Below are 22,323 nucleotides of genomic sequence, written 5' to 3'. Positions count from 1 at the left end.
CAGTGTCAGCTGTTTTGCTGTCTTCAGTCATTTTCTTGCAGCCAAGTCTCACGTCTGCTTGATGGTGAGTAGCTGTATACGGCCACACTCAAGCTGCTACTCCATTCATAATAGTGCCGTGTCAAGATATGGAAATGTGTCACCAGCTAATGGTTCCATTTCTGTTTCAGTGACAGTGTCATCCTCCTGGCCATCTGTTTCTTCTTTCACACTTTGAATGATGTCGTCATTTGTCATTGAGAATGTGTAATCCATGGTCTACATCTACGTTGATACTTTGCACTCTGTCATACGGTGCGTGGCGGAAGATACCCCATACCACTACTAGTCATTTCCTTTCTTGTTCCACCTGCAAATAAAAATAAATATCTGTGTGGCTCCATACGAGCCCTAATTTCTCGTCTCAATAGTGCTCGAACAGTCCACGGGTGTACTGCCGGTCCATAGTGTCCAACAGGCACAATATTTCGGCAATCAGACATATCACCATCGTCAAGTGCACTGACGAACTGAGCTCCTGAGGGCGGGCATATGTCTTAAATCCCCTCCCCTCGCAAGGCTTTCTCTCCTCGGTCAGTGGTCAGTGAGACCCTGGTGTCAGCGTCTGTGGTGGCGTCGGTGTAATTGCCTCATCCCCCCAAGTTGTCCGTTCATTTCCTTTGCTGAACGTCTTTTTAATTAGACTCAATGCTGGTTCCCATGCTCTGCTGAGGTTGTAGCCACAATCTCGGTTGATGAGTCCATCCCTTGTAAGAATTTTGATAGCCTCTCTAACAACGTTTAGATGTCTGTGCCAAGACCATTGTATGTTGGTAGTTCATTTTGTGATTTTTGGGCAAACAGTGTTCTGCGACTGCCGACTTATTGGGGTACCCAAGTCGAGTGTGTGTCTGATGTTCTCGGCAGTGATCTTTGATGGTGTGAACTGTCTGTCCAATATAAGTCTTCCCACATTGACACGTAATCTGGTATATGCTGGTCTTCTGCAAACCAAGATCATCTTTGACACTTGCCAATAATGCTCACGTCATTAGAGATGCTATCAAAATTTGTACCAGTGACAGACTCATCAACTGGGATTGTGGTTACAACTTCAGCAGGGCATGGGAACCAGCAGTGTGTCTAATTAAAAAGACGCTCTGCAAAGGAAACGAACGGGCGACTAGGGCAGATGAAGCAATTGCACCGACACCAACACAGATGCCGATGCCAGCGTCTCACAGACCTCTGACGAGTGGGCGCGAACTGCAGAGAGAATGCCTTGCAAGGAGAGGGGATTTAAGATGGCTGCCCGCCCTCAGGAGCTCAGTTCGTCAGCGCACTTTATGATGGCAACATGTCTGATCACCTAAATATAGTGCCCGTTGGACACTATGGACCAGCAGTACACCTGTGGACTGTTTCAGCAAGAAATATGCTGGAGAAACTGAAGAATCATGTCTGAACAGTGTTCCTAGAAGAGCATGTCACTTTCCCTCCAGGAATTCCCATTTGACTTCTGGAAGCACCTCCGTAACACTTACATGTTGTTTGACCCTACCAGTATGAAATCTAGGAGCCCACTTATAAATTGCTTCAATGTCTTCCTTTAATCTGACCTGAACCCAAACACTCGAAGTACTCAAGAATAGGTCGCACTAGCATCCTAAGTATGGTCTCCTTTACAGATGGTCCATAATCTCCTAAAATTCTCTCAATAAACCGAAGCCAACCATTCACCAATCCTCATGTGCTCATTCCGTTTTATATCACTTGCAACCTAATATCCAAATATTTAAATGACGTGACTGTGTCAAGCTGGACACTGCTAATGCTGTGTACAAACATTACAGGTTTGTTTTTCCTACTCATCCACATTAACTTACATTTTCTACATTTAGAGCTAGCTGCCATTCATCACATAAACTTGAAATCTTGTCTTATCTTGTATCCTCCTACAGTCACTCAACTTCGACACCTTACTGTATGCCACAGACCTTTCCCTGCACCGCCCTCTCCTCATTTTGTTCTTTCCCAGTTCAGTTTTTCCCTGTCCCTCTCTTTCCTAGCCCCTTTCTTTTCTTGTTCTGCTCTCTTTTTCCTCTGATGCAGTGTTTGAGGCCATCCTTTCTTTCTTGCTTACTTTCCTTCTTACCTTTTCCTCTCACCCCTGTGTGTGCCTGATGGCCACCCACACGTTTGACGCGCAGCAGGAGATTGGGTTCCGTTAATTCCCAGCCCCGGGTTGGCATGTAGGGCCCGCACGTACCCTCTGATACAGGCCAGGCTTAAGGTGGGGTGATTGCCTGAGCTGCTACCTTCCTCCTTTGCCGATTGGTCCCTCTGTCTGTCGTTCAGGAGGTGTGACCTAAGGTGAGGACAATCACATAAGGGGGGGGGGGGCGCTCCCCTTTGGAGGGCCCATGGTGGATGGAGTGCGCCATCAGAGATGCTGGCAATTGTGGGAGACTTTTTCCCAATGACTGATTTTTCTCCTCTTTCTCAGAGTGTTTCACGTAAAAGAAAGTGGAATGAGTCTCATGCCTCAATGTCTCTTCCTGTTGTGCCTCGATATCTAGTAGTTTCATGTTTAGACGAAAACCAGGCTTTTGCTACTGTAAACCCCTTTGTTATACAGCAAGGCGTGGATGGCATCGCTGGCCCTGTGAAGTCATGTTCCCGTCTCTGCAATGGGACTCTGCTTTTGGAAACTGATAGTACTCTTCAGGTCCAGAAGCTACTCAAGGCCCAACTTCTCCACGAATACCCTATAAAAGTGGAGGCTCACAGGACACTTATCTTGTCCTGCAGTGTTATCTACACCCGGCTATTGAATGGTTTGAAGGAGGACAAAATAACTAATTATCTATCGGATCCGGGTGTTACTGCTATTCATAGAGTTATGAAGAAGGAAGCTAGTGATTTGATGCCCACTCGCACATTGTTCCTGGCTTTCGATCGGTTAATGCTTCCTACCAAGATAAAGGCAGGCTATGAAATCATCTCTGTGCACCCTTACATTCCCAATCCGTTGATGTGTTATAAATGCCACCAGTTCAATCATACCATCACGCCATGTAAAAACGCAGCCAAATGTGTCACTTGTAGCAAGGATGCACACGGGGCGCCTATCCACCTCCTTCCCCCCCCCCCCCCCCCCCCCTGCATTAACTGTCATGGAGAACGTGCTGCTGCTTCTCGTTCTTGTCCCATCTGTCAAGACGAGTGGGCCGTTCAGGACGTAAGGGTGAAAGGGAAGGTACATTTTCCTGTTGCCCGGAAACTGTTGGTGAGCCGTAAACCGAATGTCCCTTCGTCTGGAAGCTACAGCACTGTGTTAGCCTCTCCCTGTCCCAAGAAAAACATGGCTACGCAAACTTGTGACTTACAGTTCAGTTCGATGGTGGCAAAGTCGCCTCGCCTTCAAGCTGACACTTCGTCTTCAGCTTCCCGGGCTGTAGATTCTGCTACCCGTTCTTCACCCTCACCGGCGAAGATGGTTGCAATGCAGCCAGCGAACCATCTATTCAAAAAGGATTTTCCTTGGGAAGATTTCGTGCATACCTCAAGTTTGCAGCCGTCTGGCTCTTCTGCCATTCGCCAAAAGTCAAAACAATCATCCAGAGGCAAACAGTCTTCCCCATCTCTGACTCGTCGCTCTCTTCGACTCGTTGGTCCTTTTCAACTGGTCAATACCGGGGAAGCTCTGTTAATACAGCTGAGTTGATGGACAAAGATCCTCCACCAGTGGATTCCAGTGGCTGTAATCCCTCAATGGCTCGCCCTAAGCAATCGTCGAGGTGAGTGTTTCTTCTCCATTCTCTGGTGTTCCTAAATTTTATGGCCCTTTTACAATGGGATAACCATGGCCTTCGGTCTAACAGGCTGACCTCCAGCTGCTCCTGTGATCGCAATGACCACTTGTAGTCTATCTCCAAGAAACCAAGCTATGTCCTCAAGACCATTTTGCTCTTTCCCATTTTACTTTGCTGTGGATGGACCTTCCCCTTACAGCAGGGATTCCTGCTCATGGTGGAGTCATGCTGCTTCTACGAGATGATGTTTGTCATCGTCCTGTCTCCTTGCACACCCACCTGCAAGCAGCTGCTGCCCGTGTTTTCCTTCCCGAATTTACCGTTTCCCTCTGCACCATTTATATCCCTTCATCTTCTGCTGTCACTAGGGTGGACCTGATGCAGCTTGTTGCTCAGCTTCCTCCACCCTTTCTGTTGCTCGGTGGCACCAATGCCCATCATCCTCTTTGGGGCTCGCCCGTCACCTGCCCGAGTGGTTCTCTTTTGGCAGATCTTCTTAATCATCTTAATCTTGTGTGCCTTAACACCGGCGAAGCTATTTTTCTCTCTGATTCCACGCACACTTATTCCCACTAAGACCTCTCAATCTGTTCTGCCCAGGTCACTTGACGTCTCGAGTGGTGTGCTCTTTTCAATTCTTACCCGAGTGTCCTCTTCCCTTGTGTGACTCGCCTGTACAGTCATACCCCACCACAGCAGCCCACTCGTTGGAAATTCTCTCTTGCTGACTGGAGGCTATTTCCTCCTTGGCAGTCATTGACGAACGGCCATTTCCCAGCTGTGATGATCAGGACGAGCACCTCATGCATGTTATTCTCTTGGCTGCCGAATACTCTATCCCTCGTACTACTACTTCTCCCCATCGAGTCTCGGTCCCTTGGTGGACTGTGGAGTGTGCCAATGTGATTTGTGTCCGTCGACGTGCACTTTGTGTCTTTCACCGTCATCCTACGTTAACGAACTCCATCCGCTACGAGCAACTATGTGTGCAGTGCTGTCGCACTATTAAGGAAAACAAGAAAACATGCTGGGTTTCCTTCACCAGATCGTTCAACAGTTTTACTCCATCCTCTCTCGTTTGGGGTGGCCTGCGCCAGCTTTTTGGGACTACCACCCACTCTCCGATCCCTGGTCTGACTGTGACGGGAAACATTATAGTCAACCCTGTCGATGTTTTGAATGCTTTGGGCCGGTACCTTGCGATGGTTTCAAGCTCCAACCACCACCATCCTGCCTTCCATCCTCGGAAACAGGCGGAGGAGACTTGTGCAATCTCTCTTCTCTTTTTGAATCGAGAGTGTTACAATACTCCTTTTACTATGAGGGGACTTGAGCGTGCTCTCTCTTCATACAGGTTTTCTGCTCCTGGGCCCAATACAATCCATGTCCTCATGCTGCAGAATCTTCCTCCTGCGGGAAAACACTGTCTCCTCGATACCTACAACCGTATTTGGACTGACGGTGTATTTCCCATGCTTTAGCGTGAAGCTATTATTGTTCCCCTACCTAGACCTGCTAATGGTCAATGTATTCCTTCCACCTATCATCCAATTTCCCTTACCAGATGATAGAACGCACGATTAATGGTCGATTAGTGTGGTGGCGGGAGTGACACCATCTTCTCGCTAATGCTTAATGTGGGTTCTGAAAGCGCCGCTCAGCAGTTGATCATCTCGTCACCCTATCGACGTTCATCATGAATAATTTTCTGCAGAAGCGACAAACAGTGGCCGTATTCTTTGATTTGGATAAAGCCTATGATACCTGTTGGTTGACAGACATTCTACGTACTACGCACACATGGGGCCTTCACGGTAGTCTTCCCACTTTCAACCGGGAATTTTTAACTGACCGAGTTTTCCAGGTACGTGTGGGTTCCTCCTTATCCCACATCTATTCACAGGAGAACTGGGTGCCTCAGGTCTCCGTACTGAGTGTCGTCCTCCTTGCCATAACCAGCGACCCAATTATGGACTGCCTCCCAGCTGGCATTTCCGGCTCTCTTTTCATTGATGAATTTGCTATTAATTGCAGCTCCCAGTGGGCATGTCTCCTGTAACACTGTCTTCAGCATTGTTTGGACTGTCTCTGTGGAGTGTCACAAATGGTTTCCACTTTTCTGCTACCAAATCTATTTGCGTCAACTTCTGGCGGTACAAGGCTGTCTTCCACCGTTCTTGCGACTGGGCCAAAATGCTCTCCCATTCATGGCTACAACGAAGTTCGTAGAGCTAACATTTGATAGGAAACTCAGTATCCTACCTGGCTGCACACTGCACCCGGTCCCTCAGTGTCCTTTGTGTATTGAGTGGTACCTCTTTGAGAGCTGACCGGACTGTACTCCTCTGCCTTTATCCGCTCCAAGTCGGATTATGGATGCATTGTCTACTCCTCTGCACGGCCATCTATCTTACACTGTCTAAATACAATACACCATTTGGTTATCCGTCTTGTCACTGGTGCCTTCCATACTAGCCCAGTTGTGAGTCTCTATGCAGAAACTGGTGAACTACCACAGTCATACCAGTGCGACATCCTACTCAGTAGGTATGTGGGTCAGCTTTCTTCCATGCCAAGCCACCTAACCTTTGACCCTTTTTTTGATGGCATTCTTGACCGCCAATACGAGATGTACGTTTCTTCTCTGCGGCCTCCTGGCATCTGCTTTTGTCACCTCCTTCAGCAGCTGCAGTTCATACTTCCTGCCACTTTCTGAATGGGTGAGAGCCCTTCACCACATTGGCTTCAGGCACAGGTTTGTGTTAATTTTGACCTCAGCTCGTTCCTGAATGATTCGACTCCCGAGCTGACTTATCACTGCAAGTTTCTCAAACTTCGCTCACAACTTGCTGATAGCATATTTTTGTACAGTGATGGTTCCAAGCCCGCCCACGGTGTTGGCTCTGCTTTTGTTGTCGGGGATGATAAGTTTCAATACTGGCTTCCTGACCAGTGCACAATTTTTACCGCAGAGCTTTTTGCCCTCTATCAGGCTGTTCATTACGTCTGGAGGCACCAGCTCTCTCACTTTGTGATACGCCCTGACTCCCTCAGTGCCCTTCAGAGTTTGGATTATCCAGATCCGGTCCACCCCTTCGTTCGACGGATCCAGGACTGCCTCCATTTGTTCCCGGAAGGGGGTAGCCCAAGTGATCCTCATGTGGGTTCCTGGCCATGTTGGTGTGCCTGGGAATGACACTGCAGCCAAGGCCGCAGTCCATCTCAGTCAGCCCGCCTCTTACTCTGTTCCCTCGCAAGATATTTGTACTTTTCTCTATTGGCGTATCACGTCACTTTGGCATGACCATTGATGCTCCCTTCATGGGAACAAACTTAGAGAAGTCAAACCTCTCCCAACAGCCTGGTCGACTTCCTCCTAGCTGTCTCGCCATGAGGAAGTACTGTTAGCTGTGTTGCGAATAGGGCACTGCTGCTTTAGTCACTGCCACTTGTTGAGTGGCAACCCTGCACCCAGCTGCCCTTTCTGTAGACAACCATTAACAATCAGACATTTCCTGATCCTCTGCCCCTACTTTAGCCACTTATGTCTCAGAGTCGGGCTGCCACCCGCTTTGCCGAACATTTTAGCAGATGACGTGCAAGCTGTGGCTCATGTTTTAAGTTTTGTTAAAAGCAGTAATGTGACAAAAGAGATTTGATTTCTACCTGGTGACTCCAGAGTCTTGTTGACACTAAAAGAGACGTCTTGATGTTGTAGATTTGTTTTTTATTCCTTTCTGTATTGTACCTCGAAACATTTTTTTTACCCTCACAGTCCCAGCATTCTATTTTCTCCACTAGGCATTTATGACCTCAAATGTTTTGAGCCCTATCCCACCCCCATATCACACCCCCCGCCACCCCCCCTCCCCCCAAAAAAAGAGAAAAAAAATTACGCTATATTTCAGGAACCACTGTAGCCATTGGCATGATACTTTTACGAGACGTTAAATACTTAATTACAATAATTACATTTCAGCCACTGTTTTCAGAAATACAATTTTTTTAACTACACGGTTAAAATTTTGTGTACTTTTTTGTATGTTATCATAAATAATTTGACACCTTACTGTCTTTACGTAAACTAACTGGCCCTCCACATATTTTACAACACACTCATTCACTTAACACTGTTGTTAGGATGTGGAAATCTATCAGAATATACCCTAACCTATGATTTACATCACTTTTGTTTTGAGTAAACTGTGTATCACAAAGTTTTATTTTAAAGAACTAATGGGTGTTTCTCTAGATACTGACGAGGTTGCCTGTATTTCATTGTCTGTAAATTCACATGCCACATGTTGAACACAATGTTTCTCTTTATTTGAAAATCTATTACCATGAAACCCATGTTTCTTAAAAACACTTCATTTATGGTATCATACTTTACGTTTTGAGAGATTTACCAATCTATTCCTCACTTTTCCTTGGAAAACGTCAGCACTTCGACATACAACGTGTTGACAGTGCTACCAAAACAAACGCATAATTTAACCTTTGTAACACAGCAATCGACATTCTTCTATATAAAAATACCGGCTTTATTAGATCTTGAAGTAATGCATGCAAAAATTTTAACATTTTCAACCAGTATAGATTATATTTTAAAAAATAAAATAAAATACTTCCTGTGTGAGTTTATAAGATATATATAATCTCATTTTATTGAGAAAATTGCAAATTGATAATGAGATAAAAATACAAAAATGTGAAAAAATAAAATTTTTCCCATTCTAACTCCCGGTAAGGGTAAAAAAGCAAAAGCAGAAATGCTTAACTCCATTTTCAAATGCTTCTTTACAACAGAAATGCTAGGCAAAAAATCCCCAGTTTAATCCTCATATCTTTGAAAAGATAAGTGAAGTAGATATTAGTGTCAGTGGCATTGAGAAACAGCTGAAATCGTTAAAACTGAACAAAGTTCCAGGGCCCAGTGGAATCCCTATCAGATTCCATACTGAATTTACAGCTGAATTAGCCCCTCTTTTTAACTATAATCTATCGCAAATCCATCAAACAAAATACCATACTCAGTAATTGGAAGAAAGCACAGGTCATATTTGTTTTCAAACAGGGTTGTAAAAGTGATCACCAAAACTGGCACCCCCTATCCCTGACATCAATTTTTTGTAGATTCATGGGACATATCCTGAGTTCAAACATATGAGATATCTTGAACAAAATGACCCACTCCATGCCAACCAACATAAAGCCCATTAAGCACTTTTCTCACAAAACATAAAAGTTTTGGATAAAGCCAGTCAGGTAGATGCAGTATTTCTCAATATCTGAAGAACATTTGACTCAGTACCACATCTGCACTTTTGATAATAAATATTATCATACGTGATATGAAGCGAAATTTGTGACTAGATTGAGGACTGTTTGGTAGGGAGGACTAAGCACATTACCTTGGATGGAGAGTTGTCATCAGATGTAGAAGAAACTGTACCCTTGCTGTTTATGCTTTATATTAACGACCTTGCAGACAATATTAGTAGTAACTTTAGACTTTTTGCAGCTGATGCAGTTACATGTGATGAGTTACTGTGTGAAAGAAGTCACATAAATTTTTAGTTACATCTTGATAAGATTTCAAAATGGTGCAAAGATTGGCAACTTGCTTTAAACATTCAGAAATGTAAAATTGTGTATTTCATGAAATGAAATGAAAAAAGAAGTAGTATCCTGTGACTATAATATCAATGAGTCCCAGTTAGGATCAGTCAATGTGCACAAATAGCTGGGTGTAACACTTTGTAGGGAAATGAAATGAAATGATCACATAGTCCCAATCGTGGGTGAAGCAGGTGGTAGAATACTGGGGAAATGCAGTCAGTCTGTAAAAGAGATCGCTTACAAATAACTCATGTGACACATTTTACATTTTAGAATATTTCTCAAATGTGTGGGACCTGTATCATATACAACTAATAGGGGTTATGGATCATATACGGAGAAGGGCAGCATGAATGGTCATAGATTTGCTTGGCTCATGGGGTAGGGTCACAGAGATGCTGAAGAAAGTAAACTGGCACATTCTAAACTGTCTTTAGAAAGCCTATTTACAAAATTTCAAGAACCAGCTTTAAATAAAAACTGAGAGAATATACAACACAACCCATATGTTTTGCTTACAAAGGGATTGTGAGTGCAAGATTAGATTAATTCACTACCTTAGTCAAATAAAGGCTTCAGTAACAACAGAACTTTGACAATGAACTAAGTGTTTTATTTATCATAAAAGAACATACACTCTTAAATGTTAACATCTGTACAGTTCGGAAGTCCAAAATTTTACAGTGTTTTTTGTGATCAAATTCTTTAACAATAAATTCATAGAATTTTAGCAGTGGTGGAACAATGTTCTCATCGCTAACAACCATCAGGTCTATCGGGTGAAGTGCGCTGCACCGTCAGACACTGATTCAGGGGAAACACTGCTGAAACGCCTTGTCAGAAACTTGTAAACTGATTACAAAAATTATTCACATATATGGAGCTTATCTGAGTTTGCTTAAGCATAGAAGGAAGAACAGTGTGCACCTAAATCGGTGCACTAAAAGTTGGTAGTGTTCTTATTAGTTCAGCTACCCTGGCAACACTTGTGACCTCACAGCTGCAGTTTCAGCTCCAGCAGTATGTCTCTCTTATTTTCAAAACTTCCAGAAGCTCTCATGCCTGCCTTGCTGGACTAGCACGCCTCAAGGATAGGATAACACCAATAGCTTAGTCAGTAAGGGCATCACAAAAGGCAAGTTCTGGCTTCAAGTCCAGCTTCGGAGTATAGTTTTAGTATGTCAAGGAATTTCAGAACAGCATCACTCTGCTGAAAGGTGCTGGATTCATTTTGCAAGTGGTATGTTGGATGCCTACAACAGTGACAAGATGATTTGCAAATGCAGGCGTATGATGTGCAACATTTCTGTTCAACACACCCTGGATTGAGAGATATGAGCTGCTGCATTGAAACTTGGAGATCCTTCCTTAAGGAAGTTCTGGCAACAGCTAAAATATGTGAAGGCTCCATATCTATAGAGCAAAATGTACAGCACAAAATGCATATTATAAAATATGCCACAACAGCTTTCTGCTTGGTTTCTATTCGCTGTGTCAACATTGGCAGAAGGTAAATTTAGGACACACATGAAAACAACTTGTAAATCACATCATTCTTCCTGTGTGTCGTCAGAATCCCCTGATTCTAATTCACCATTATCTGCTCTAATACTATTATTTGCCTGGATTACTTTAAATCACAGGCTCAGCATAACTACCACCATAAGTGATCTGAATGGATATATGAGTATAATTTTGACCACACCCACAATGATTGCCAAAGAGCAATGTGTAAATACTCTTAGTCTAATGCATGTTGTGTTTGAGGTGTTGAAATCCAGTGGCTGCTCAGTATTTTGCAAACTAATAAATGGTCACAGGTGTCTTCATATCTTTTGTAAATTAAGGTACATTTGTACACCTAATATTGCAGAAAAAATTGAAGATCTGCAGAACATATTACTAAATTGTATTGGTGAGTCAATTCATTCTAAAGGATAGTTTACAGTGGAGGCAGTGCACGTGAAAATGACACATTGTTTAAGAACTTTAGTCTAACACTAATAATATTTGTTATTGAAATGTATGGTTGTAGCTCTGTTGTAAGTTGCATACAGAAGTACCCTTTTTTATTTCTTGGTGGTGACTAGTTTTCAAACCACTCATATCAGAAGTGTTAAGTAAAGACAAAAACTGCCCCTATAGCAATGATTGAAGTGGCACTATGGCTGACTCTACACCTGCAGCATGCTGCATGCCCTTAAATAATATTTGTGGTCTTGATGCTTTTATTGTGCTTGGATTCTCAATTCAGGAAGATGTGGATTTGGCATTAGATGCCATACTCATCTATTCTTTGTAAGTTTTTTGTTGGAAATTTTCATATTTATTTGCACTGAAATTGTGTCTGGCCTGTTCATTTGCAGCATATATTTATTTACTTCCCTCAATGAACCCACCGTTTTTTATGCCTTCCCAGCCTGTTATATGCCCACATACAAGGTTAAGACTGAACAGGACGAATTAGTTAATAACTGAGCTTAACAAAGCCAAAATTAGCGTTAGCAGAGCCATGAATGAAACGTTTGGTGAATTCAAAAGTAAAAGTCTATCTACTAGCTAGACAGAAATCCTAAGAAGTTTTGAGTAAATGAATCAAAGCCATCAGTCCAGATACTCTGTGACTATAATGGTATCAAAACAGATGGTGACACAGATAAATCTGAAATACTACAAATCTTCTTTCAAAACGTTTTCTCTGAAAAGATCATACTCTGATTCCTCCTGTAAATCATCGCATGAATGTCAAAATGACAGATTTGAAATAGGCGACCACAGAATAGAAGAGCAACTGAAATTCCTCAACAAAGGAAAGACCACTAGATATGTGATACCAATACAATTTTACATAGAGTATGCAAAAGATCTGGCTCCTCTTTTAGCAGCAGTGTGCTATAGGTTTGTGGAGGAGCAAAGCGTTCCTAATGATTAGGAAAAATACAATAAAACAGTTTCCTGCTTCTGTCACTTGGCCAGGCTGGTGTGGCCGAGCAGTTCTAGGCACTACAGTCTGGAACCACATGACCGCTACGGTTGCAGGTTTGAATCCTGCCTTGGGCATGGATGTATGTGATGTCCTTAGGTTGGTTAGATTTAAGTAGTTCTAAGTTCTAGGGGACTGATGACCTCAGAAGTTAAGTCCCATAGTGCTCAGAGCCATTATAACCTTCTGTCACTTGTTTATTTTGCCATTACGCATTTTATAATTCACACCACTACCTTTAGTGCAGAGTTGTTTATTTAAACAGCTGGTGTTAGTGAAGAGAGGTACTTGCAAAACAAATTTCCCATAGTGTACTGCAAACAGTTAGATTTAAATGTAATCTATGCAAGTAAAATCATATAATATTTAAGGTTTATCGTAAGCTGATGGGTTATAACATCCATCCAGCAATATGCAGAGGTAATTGATAAGTCGCCACAGCCTTTAACTGAGAGAGATATTATAATTTTGAGTAAAGTGAACAGTTACGTATACTGTAATCTTAATGTTGTAGAAGTTGCTTATCAGGAAAAGGAACTGTAGGACAGCTTCCTGTATGCTTCAGAATTATCAGCAAACAGCCATAAATTACTGCTCACACTGTCTGTCAGGTCATTCATTAATTAGAGAGTAAAAGTGGTCATATCACCCTTCCTAGGGCACTCCTGATGATACCCTTGTTTCTGATGAACACTCGCCAGTGAGGACGACATATTAGATTCCATTATAGAAAAAGTCTTCAAACCCCTCAAATATCTGGAAATATAAACTGTATGCTCTGACCTTCATCAACAATTTGCCTTGGGACACCATGTCAAATGCTTTCCGGAAATCTAGGACTGTGGAATGTTCCTTCATACATTGTTTATAGAATATCATGTGAAAAATGGCAGGCTGAGTTTCACATGATCAAAGCTTTCGAAATCCATGCTGATTTGTGGACCAAAGCTCTTCTGTTTCAAGGAAATTTATGATATTTGCACTCAGAATGAGTTAGTTTTGCAGCTGAACCATGTTAAGGATATAGAGGTCTGTAGTTATGTGGGTCAGTTCTCTTACTTTCCTTAATACATAGGAGTCACCTGTGCTTTTTTCCATTCACGTGGGTCTTTTCGCAGTGCGAGATATTCACGGTAAATGTAGGCTAAGTAAGGGGCCAATGCTGCAGAGTACACTCTGTAAACCAAATTGGGATTCCATCTGGACCTGGCAACCAATTTGTTTTCGACCCTTTCTGTTGCTTCTCTGCACCACAGGTGTGAATTTCAGTGTGCTCCTTGTCAGAGTCTGTATGACAGTCAAGCTACAGTATGACTGGATAGAAATTTTCGACCCTCTTATTGATTTTACATATGACCAGAATTTTCTCATGTTCTTGGTAAAATCTTCACTAAGATATGATGGTAGAAATTGTTGTATGCTTTGTGCATTGCTCTTCTTATGGACACTTGAATTTCTATGAACTTTTGTGTTTCAACATTTGTGCACTCTTTTTTTGAACTGAGAGTGTAATAATTTCAGTTTCCTCAGCATTTTCCGACTCTGATTATTAAACTATGGATGGTCATTTCCATCTTTAATCTACTTACTTGGCACATATGTCTCCGGAGTGTGATTTACAATCAGTTAAACTTTGCTCATAATCCCCCTACATCCATCATACGGGGGCTAAACAATGTCCGTTCATTGTTCCATTCGGATGCTAACAACCGCTTATCTGAAACTTCCTGCCGGATTAAAACTGTGTGCCGGACCGAGACTGGAACTCTGGACCTTTGCCTTTCGCGGGCAAGTGCTCTACCACTTGCCTGCGAAAGGCAAAGGTCCCGAGTTCGAGTCTCCGTCTGGCACACAGTTTTAATCTGGCAGGAAGTTTCATATCAGCGCACACTCCGCTGTAGAGTGAAAATTTCATTCTAACTGCTTATCTGCTTTTTCTAACATAAACACTCTCCTGGCCTTCCTGGTGGTTTTGTAACCATTGTCACTGTGATGATGTCAATATCACTAATCACTGTTTCTATACAGATACCTTTGGTAAGGTCAGGCATGACTGTTGTTACAAGGTCTAAAATATTTCCATTGTGTGTGGGTTGCATAACTAGTTGTCCAAGGCAGTTTTCAGGAAACATGTTGAGAAATACTTCACAAGACTGTCTGTTCATACTACCTGCAGTAAATCCATAGATTTTCCAGTCTATACTTGGTAGATAAAAAATCACTTCCAACCAATATGGCATGATCTGGGTATTTCTGCAGTACTGGCAGTAGACTTCCGGTGAATGGCTCTTAAGACTGACACAGTGGAACCTAGTGATCGGTAAAAACATCCAACAATTAACTTGATTTTACCTAGACCTGTTACGCGTGTCCATATAACTTCACTACGATGAACACCCACCCTCATAGGGCATGTAATCTGTCTTTCTGATATAAATTCCATGAATCACTAAATATCTCGGAGCTTTCTACTTCGGGTTTCAGGCCAGCTCTCGGTGCCAAGAATAATTTAAGCTTGAGAAAGTTCCTGGGGGGCAGTAAACTTGAAAGCTTTGTTATGAGTACTTTGTTAATTTACTACTACAATTTTGACAATTGAAGTGTGTCTTCTGTACATGCGATGTCATTTCATTCTCTGTAAATCAACTGGCAAGTGTTCATCAGATGACTTCATACTACTGCCTAGCCTAAAAATAAACCCATGTGTACTCCTCAAGAACTCCACTACCAGAGTATCTGCTTCCTTAATGTAGTGCACTCCTGACATATCAACAAGAGTCCTACCCATCTGTACCCTACAATGCTGGTCCAGAAATCTGCAACCATGACCATCACATAATTGATGGAGTGTCTGGTTGAGACACTGTGCTAGATTCCAAACCAAAGAACTTGATCATGTCTGGCTAGAGGGCTACAAATTGTGAGCTGTGCTTGAAACCTGTGAGTGATGCCTCAAGTCTTCACCACTTCTGCCAGATGCCCATAGGAGCTGAGAATGTCCTTAGAAACCAAGTGACAGGCACCATTGGTGCCGCCAAGAGCGACAGCTTGCACGCTACTGTACCCTGCAACGTCGATAGCTGCAGACAGAGCCTCCTCCACATCTCAGATGAGGCCCCCTGGAAGATACACAGTGTGTGCATTGGAATTCTTTCCAGCCCTAAATGCTGTCTTCCCTAGGGGTTCCATACTGTGCCTAACATTGGAGCTCCATATAACTAGTTAACCCCTCCATTCTTGTGCCTGTTCAAATCCTTGTGGAGTGTGAATGATAGAGGCCAGATGACCAAACCTCCATGTTGATTATCTGCCTTAAGTGATGCAACTGCCTAACAAGGACCACGTACCCTGCAGGTTATCACTAGTGCCACGTCATGCTGATGCACTCAGTCACTCGTTTACTGGATTCGTTTGTTACTGGTTGTGTATCTGGTAATGCTGGTTTGGAACATGCTTTCTTTTGTGAGATTGCTCACCTATGCTGATATGGCTACAAATATGAATTCATTGCTTTTGTGGCCAATGTTAAGATAGCTAAATTACATGTCTACATCTTGTCCAACATCATGGCTTTGTGGTTTCTTTATCCAAGAAGTATCATTTGGACTGTAACAGATCTACAAAAAAGGGAAATGGAGTAGAGGAGAGATGAAGAGAGATAGTGTGTTGTAGACTAAGATGTGCTTTTCTGTTTTACAAAATCAGAAATATAATGGTCAGGTTGCTAAGGTTAGGATATACAGGGATCACCCAACCATCGACAGCTGCTGATTATCAGATTTACGGATAATCCGTGCACATGTTTTCCATTTTTAAATTAAACAAAATGAAGCCTAAAATATTATGGTATAATCAGTACAATATTTTCATTTGTAGTACAGTACTAATGCATGTGATTCATGTTTTATCATCTGAAGGCGATTGAATCCGCAATCCCACCGTGATCTGTCCCTCAAATATTTTTTCCACTATGTTCCATTTGTGACTATAGGTAAATGGGAATATGTCTGCAGCTAATTTCCATTCTGTGTATTTGCCTAATCTTTTCCGTAGGAGCTGAAGGTCAATAACATCCAGTTTGTGGTTTAAAACAAGTTACACGAAAGTAATACAATGTGCTTTAAATTGTTACAAGTAACGTGTTTTGTTACTAGCGCAGGGTAGCAGTTTCTGAAAAAATAATGTACATTGGTTTATCCATGTTTTTTTGTTATCCATGCAGACTCGACTGTTTGTTAAAACTGATAGATGAAAGTTTGCTGTATATTGTTTAGCTGTGTGATGACAGAAAAAGAAAAGCATGCATATTAATTTTTAGTGCACTAGTATTTTCCTCTATTCAGTTTTTGTTCAGTGTAAGTGAACAGAGGGTAACTGGAAGTGTAACAATTTGGAAGGTAAAGAAAGAGGTAAGTGTCAGCATCGGCTACTACAGGTTCATCCATCCAGCTTTGAGTTTTGCAGTTATGAAAAATAAACATTTTCATTGATTTTGCAATACATTGTTTACGTGCACAGTCTTCTCATGTAATCCATATTGTTATTAATATACTATTTGTACTATCAAATTTTATACCTGTCAGTTGTAAAATAGTTTCAGAATACATGTTGCATCATCTTGTCAGTGAGTTGGATTTGATTATTTTGTCTTTATACCCCTGATGAGATGGGAACTGAATTCACTTATTGAAATACTATCTTCCAACAACTTGTAAAACATTACAAGTAATTGAAGAGAACCATGACATTCATTTGTTTTAGGTGCGACCAATTCAAAAACGGCAACAAGAAAGTTTTGACCGAATACTAAAATGCATCACTCACCTGATTTATCTGCTCGTGGAAACTGCACGTTCACCTGATGAGCGCAAACATGTTGCTCATATGGTGGAGGAATTAATTCAGTCAAATCCTCGATCAGCTTCAACTGGTGACACATTGCTTCACTTGTGTGTTTCAAGGCTGAATACAATAAAAAGTTCCTATTTTCAAGATGACAACCAGGTAAGATGTTTTTACACACACTTGCTAAAGCTAAGAGTTTGAAAGTTATTGGGGAAATAAAACCTCTTGAAGATGAATGTTGTCTGTGCTTTTATTTCATATGGTCACTGTAAGTATTGTAGATTTACTTTATACTTTGTTTTTTTCATATTAAGAAGATGAAAATGATTAATTATTTTCCTTTGGTAACCTGTGATGCTCCAGGATTGTGCAGATAATTAGTCTCTGTTTGAATCAACCTTTATTTCCCTTAAGGGATTTCTGTGTAGATTACCGCTTCTCTTAAAAACTCGCCCATTATTTTTTGTTGATCACTAAATAACATTAAAACCCAACTCAGTAATAAAAGTTGAGAATTCAATCCTTCTGAGCAAAGGCCTGCAAAAATTGAACAAACTATTAATTAGTTAGTTCCATGTTATGTAGACTGTTGATTTGAATTTTTTATGGAAATGGTGTAGAAAAGGTCGACTGAGGACCTCAGATGTATACGATGGTGAGGGCAAGTTGGTTCTTTTGAGAAATCGTGCAGAAAAGTTTCAATAAAATCGTGTAAGTAAGATATTTCAAGTACAAGCAATGGGATTTTTTCCATTCAATAAGTCACAGATTTCAAATGTGTCTACAGTAACAGCATACATTTGAAATTGTAAATTCTACCCAAAATTTGCTTGCTGGGTAAATTAACAGACCTTTACTCTGAAACCTCTCAAAAATATAAATTTAAAAGGTTGATATTGTTTCAGTTTTTAATACTAAGATTTACATTAACAATTTTTGCATTAGCAAAATATAATAACCTCAAAAATTAATGTATGATTCAGCACAAGCACAATACAAATTTAATTGAAACAAGCACCTTACTACAGCGTGTAAACAATTTTGAGGATGAGATTTCCACTCTGCAGCAGAGTGTGCGCTGATATGAAACTCCCTGGCAGATTAAAACTGTGTGCCGGACCGAGTCTCGCAGTTTTAATCTGCCAGGAAGTTTCAATTTTGAGGATGGTCCATAACACTTCTAGGATCACCTTGTCACATAAATTCATGTAAACTATGGTAAAGGACACAATATTTTTTATGTCCTTACACAAATTTCTTAGCTGATTTTAAAGAACTTTTGAAATGCATTTCCGTTCACAAACATAGTCACAGTTTTTTTTCTGAGGCATAGCTGACCAAATCATCTCTGGATTTATACCTAAAAAGCCTTTTTCTGTTAGTGACACTGCATGCATTACTGCTATTGGCAGCCAGGTTTTTGGCACTTATCACTATTTGCATGCATATATTCTGACAACGTTGCTGTTAGTGAGAAACTGAAACTTGAGATAGAGGTTTCTTATTTCTGATCGACTGTCCCTTACCACTGTATACAGAGAAGGTCTTGAATTTACAGGCTACTTATACATGACTTGCTTACATGTATGGGTGTATGCTGGCCACCCACTGATCACTAGATAGTACAGTATCTTAAATGTAATAAAAGTGGACATATTAGTCTTTGACATTGCTCATATTTCTAGTGAAACATGTTTAAACAACAAAATTAAACACCTTTGTCTCCTAAACTACACTTGATAATAGATTTAAATTAAAAATTTGCGTATAAACAGATGATTTGTACAGAAGAAACATTGTCCATTTATATTTAAAATATTCTTTTCTATCTGTCAGACATTTTTTTGTTATTGGGAAGATTTTTATGGCTACATGTTTTAACACCTTTTTGAGACACTGAGAGCTTTAGTGGTGAGTAATAATCATTTGTTTCTTGTAGCTCAGTAGATGTTTTCATTATGTATATACACATTTACACTAGCACATGGAAGTGTAGAACACAGTTGCCACAGGTTAAGAGCTGAGTAGATGAATGGGGTGGATCAGGTTTGAGAGGGGCAGGAAGAACCCAAGAGTGGTAGTGGGTGAGGTGGAGGAGGGGGGGGGGGGGGCATTGTAGATGGCAAGGAGAATCAAGATTAAGGGCTCTAAGAAAGTAAGCTGTAATGCTTATTTTCAAGAGTGCAAAGCAATGACATGCATAAAAATAAGCTCTGCATTACACTAAATAATTTCCATAATTATACATAAAATTATTTTTGGAAAAAAAAAAAAATGTTGAAACATAGCGGCTGGGATTTAACTCTTATCAAGCACAGGCTACTCTCAAGGCACATAGGACACACATTCCAAACCATACTGTGAATGCCCACAATGTTGTGAGAGTAAGCACACAAATCATTTAGAAAAAGTGTAGCGTTATCAAAAGTAGACTTTGCAAGAGGCACTCGTAGCTATGTGATTAGTGATTAAAGTAAATAACCAAATTATAAACAAGGAAAGACAAGAGAAAGGGGGAAGCTAAAGTGCAAGGATGAAGATCAGAGTCAGTTAGGATACGTAAGTGTTTAAAAAATACAGGATGTGTAAATGAGAACTAATTACAACGCAAATACAGCAAATGCATTAAATTGAATAAAATAGCACATTACAGTAACTGCTATACAACCTAACATCAACAAGTCACTATCAAGGCTAAAACCATCATGACACTTGGTAAAAAAAACAATTTTTTTTTTTAAAGGAGATGACACTTAGGAAAGGATCATAGCCACTTATAATACAATAAATGTTGAAAATATACATGGTATAAATGAGCATAAATCGCTGCCTGAAAACAATGACTACATTAAATTGAATAAAATTGCATACTATACTAGAGTGTATGCAGAATAATGTGGCTGGTAGATAAGCAGTCGGCTGGTCATGCATGGGGAGAACGGGAGGGGGGGGGGGGGGGGTTACATGCGGGTGCAGTAGGGAGGGGAAGTGCTGTTCTAAACTGAAGCCTACACTCGCATGATGACCATTCAAAAAGATCTGTCACCATTGCTTTGATTAGTATCTAAGAATAATTCCATTGAAAAAGCAACAAAAGCAGTGATTTGTTTTTTCCTTGCTTGTTAGCCATTTGTAACCTTCAGAGAAGCATCTTGAGTGGCAAATGATGAGTAAAAACTACACATTTCTCCTGTTGCCATGTTAAAATCTGCTTGTTTTGCCAAAACACAGTTGAGCTTACACAGTGTCATCTCACTGACCTGTTGTGCAGAGACAGTTGCAAGAGAATTCTGAAAAAGTGATGAACAGAGGAAAAGTAAGGTGAATAGCTTATGGAAAAGCAATTGCTCAGCACAAAAATAAACATGTAATGTCTTCACTTATTTTGTTCCAAAACCCATAGCATTTCTTGTTTCACCAGTTATCGATGGACCTTAAAAATTACATTATTTCATTGAAAAAATTGGTAGTTAGTGAAATAACATGGTAGATAATGAAGTTTCACATGATAACCATATAACAAATATTCTCCTCTTTGTGTGCTATCATTTGCCAAAATTTCATTTCTGAATCGCAGACTGTTTATGAAAAATAAGGAATGTTGCGGATATTTTACTCTGTCCATGTCGCTGGCATGCAAGACCACAAATGAGTGTGTTACATCATGTCAGTTTTCTTGAGATTGGTCTAAAGAAAAATTCAGTATGTTGGCTAAATTTGATACCCAGCAACATATTATGGTATATGCACCAGACAAAAAATCAGCACCAAACACAAAATCATTGGAATCCCTATTTTTCATTGCAAATTGTTTATAGAGTTTTGTGCAATGTCTTACTTAAAGGCAAATATCACAATTACTATGACCATTAACGAAATTATGGGCACATCATCATGAAGCTGACATATAAAGCTATGAGTAAGGCAAACGTGAACTTTTTTACCAAAGAATTTCTGTAAAATTGTTCGAAAAACATTGCAGGGTGTGCGTCTGGATTATGTCATCACCAACTGGCGAGAAGGGGGCAATGTTGGCCTCCACACGCACATTCTAAATAATTGCAGAAATGTAAATTACAACATATGCCTGAAGAGTGCAAGGAATCTGTTAAACAAAAATCTACCTGTTCATATAAAATTTATCATGTTCTTTTAATTTGTTCTAAAAATATCTACAATTCTTCCAAGATGGCCATCTGTGACCCCTTTGTTGAATAATGCACGACTTCCCAAGTACTGCATTTATACAACCTCTTTTTTTTTTTTATAATAGGAACCTTGAGAAAAATTTGTGTAATATATCCTGACTAATCAAAGTTACAAACTGTATTATCTGACCAAAACAGTAGCATTGTATCTATTCTAAACTTAGGCCATTTATATATTGCCTACATTTTGATAAGACAAGGAGAAATAAAATAAACAAAAAGAAATGGTTTACATTAATTTTATCTTTACTTCCTTTTTTGCTTACCAAGCCTGTTGTCTGGGGTATCACTGTTTTTAATCACCATCATCCTCATATCTCAGCTATGACATTTATATATTCATTGTCACAAGTATTTGGCTGTTCTTTCTAAATGTGTTGTGGTTTCTGATGTAGTCGCTATGGTGGGAACTGAGAACACAGCTTTTTCTCCCCCCAAATACATATCTGCTTTCACTTCTATTCATAAAAATCCAAGTACATGGTATAGAAAGCCTCGGTTAGCAGCATGACAAACTTTGCTGTCTGTTCACCAAGCTCCTCCCCACACTCATCCTAGTTATCAGCCAAGATGTTATCACTGTTCCCCTCCAATCCTTCCATAGTACTGTGCTTGGGCAACTGTTAAACAAACTGTAATAGATTCTAGGGTGCAGATCATACGTGACAACACCGACTAATATATAAATAAGAGATTGCAGTCACTATTCAGCCCAGTTCCCAAACTTTTGTTCATGTCGTTACTATCTGCACAGCGGGTCTTGCCGCTGTTATTTATTTTTACAATAAAACAATTACACTTAGTTTGATATGATTTATTTCATTTCTTAGACATGTAATTCTGGTTTAATTTTCTTTCTTGTTTCATCTGA

The 22,323-nt window shown here is 40.6% G+C and overlaps 1 protein-coding gene across 1 annotated transcript in view; it reads left to right on the top strand.

Moving 5' to 3' along the window:
- Positions 1-22,323, top strand: part of LOC126354437 (protein fem-1 homolog A) — a 53,242-nt gene that overhangs the window by 9,964 nt on the left and 20,955 nt on the right. The window contains exon 3 of the mRNA XM_050004123.1: positions 17,161-17,403. Within this exon, the coding sequence (XP_049860080.1) occupies positions 17,161-17,403 (243 nt within the window). The remainder of the gene's footprint in view (positions 1-17,160; positions 17,404-22,323) is intronic.

This window comes from Schistocerca gregaria, chromosome 3, assembly GCF_023897955.1.
Source record: "Schistocerca gregaria isolate iqSchGreg1 chromosome 3, iqSchGreg1.2, whole genome shotgun sequence".
Classification (NCBI taxonomy): Eukaryota; Metazoa; Arthropoda; class Insecta; order Orthoptera; family Acrididae; genus Schistocerca; species Schistocerca gregaria.
This window is presented reverse-complemented; position numbering and strand designations above follow the sequence as displayed.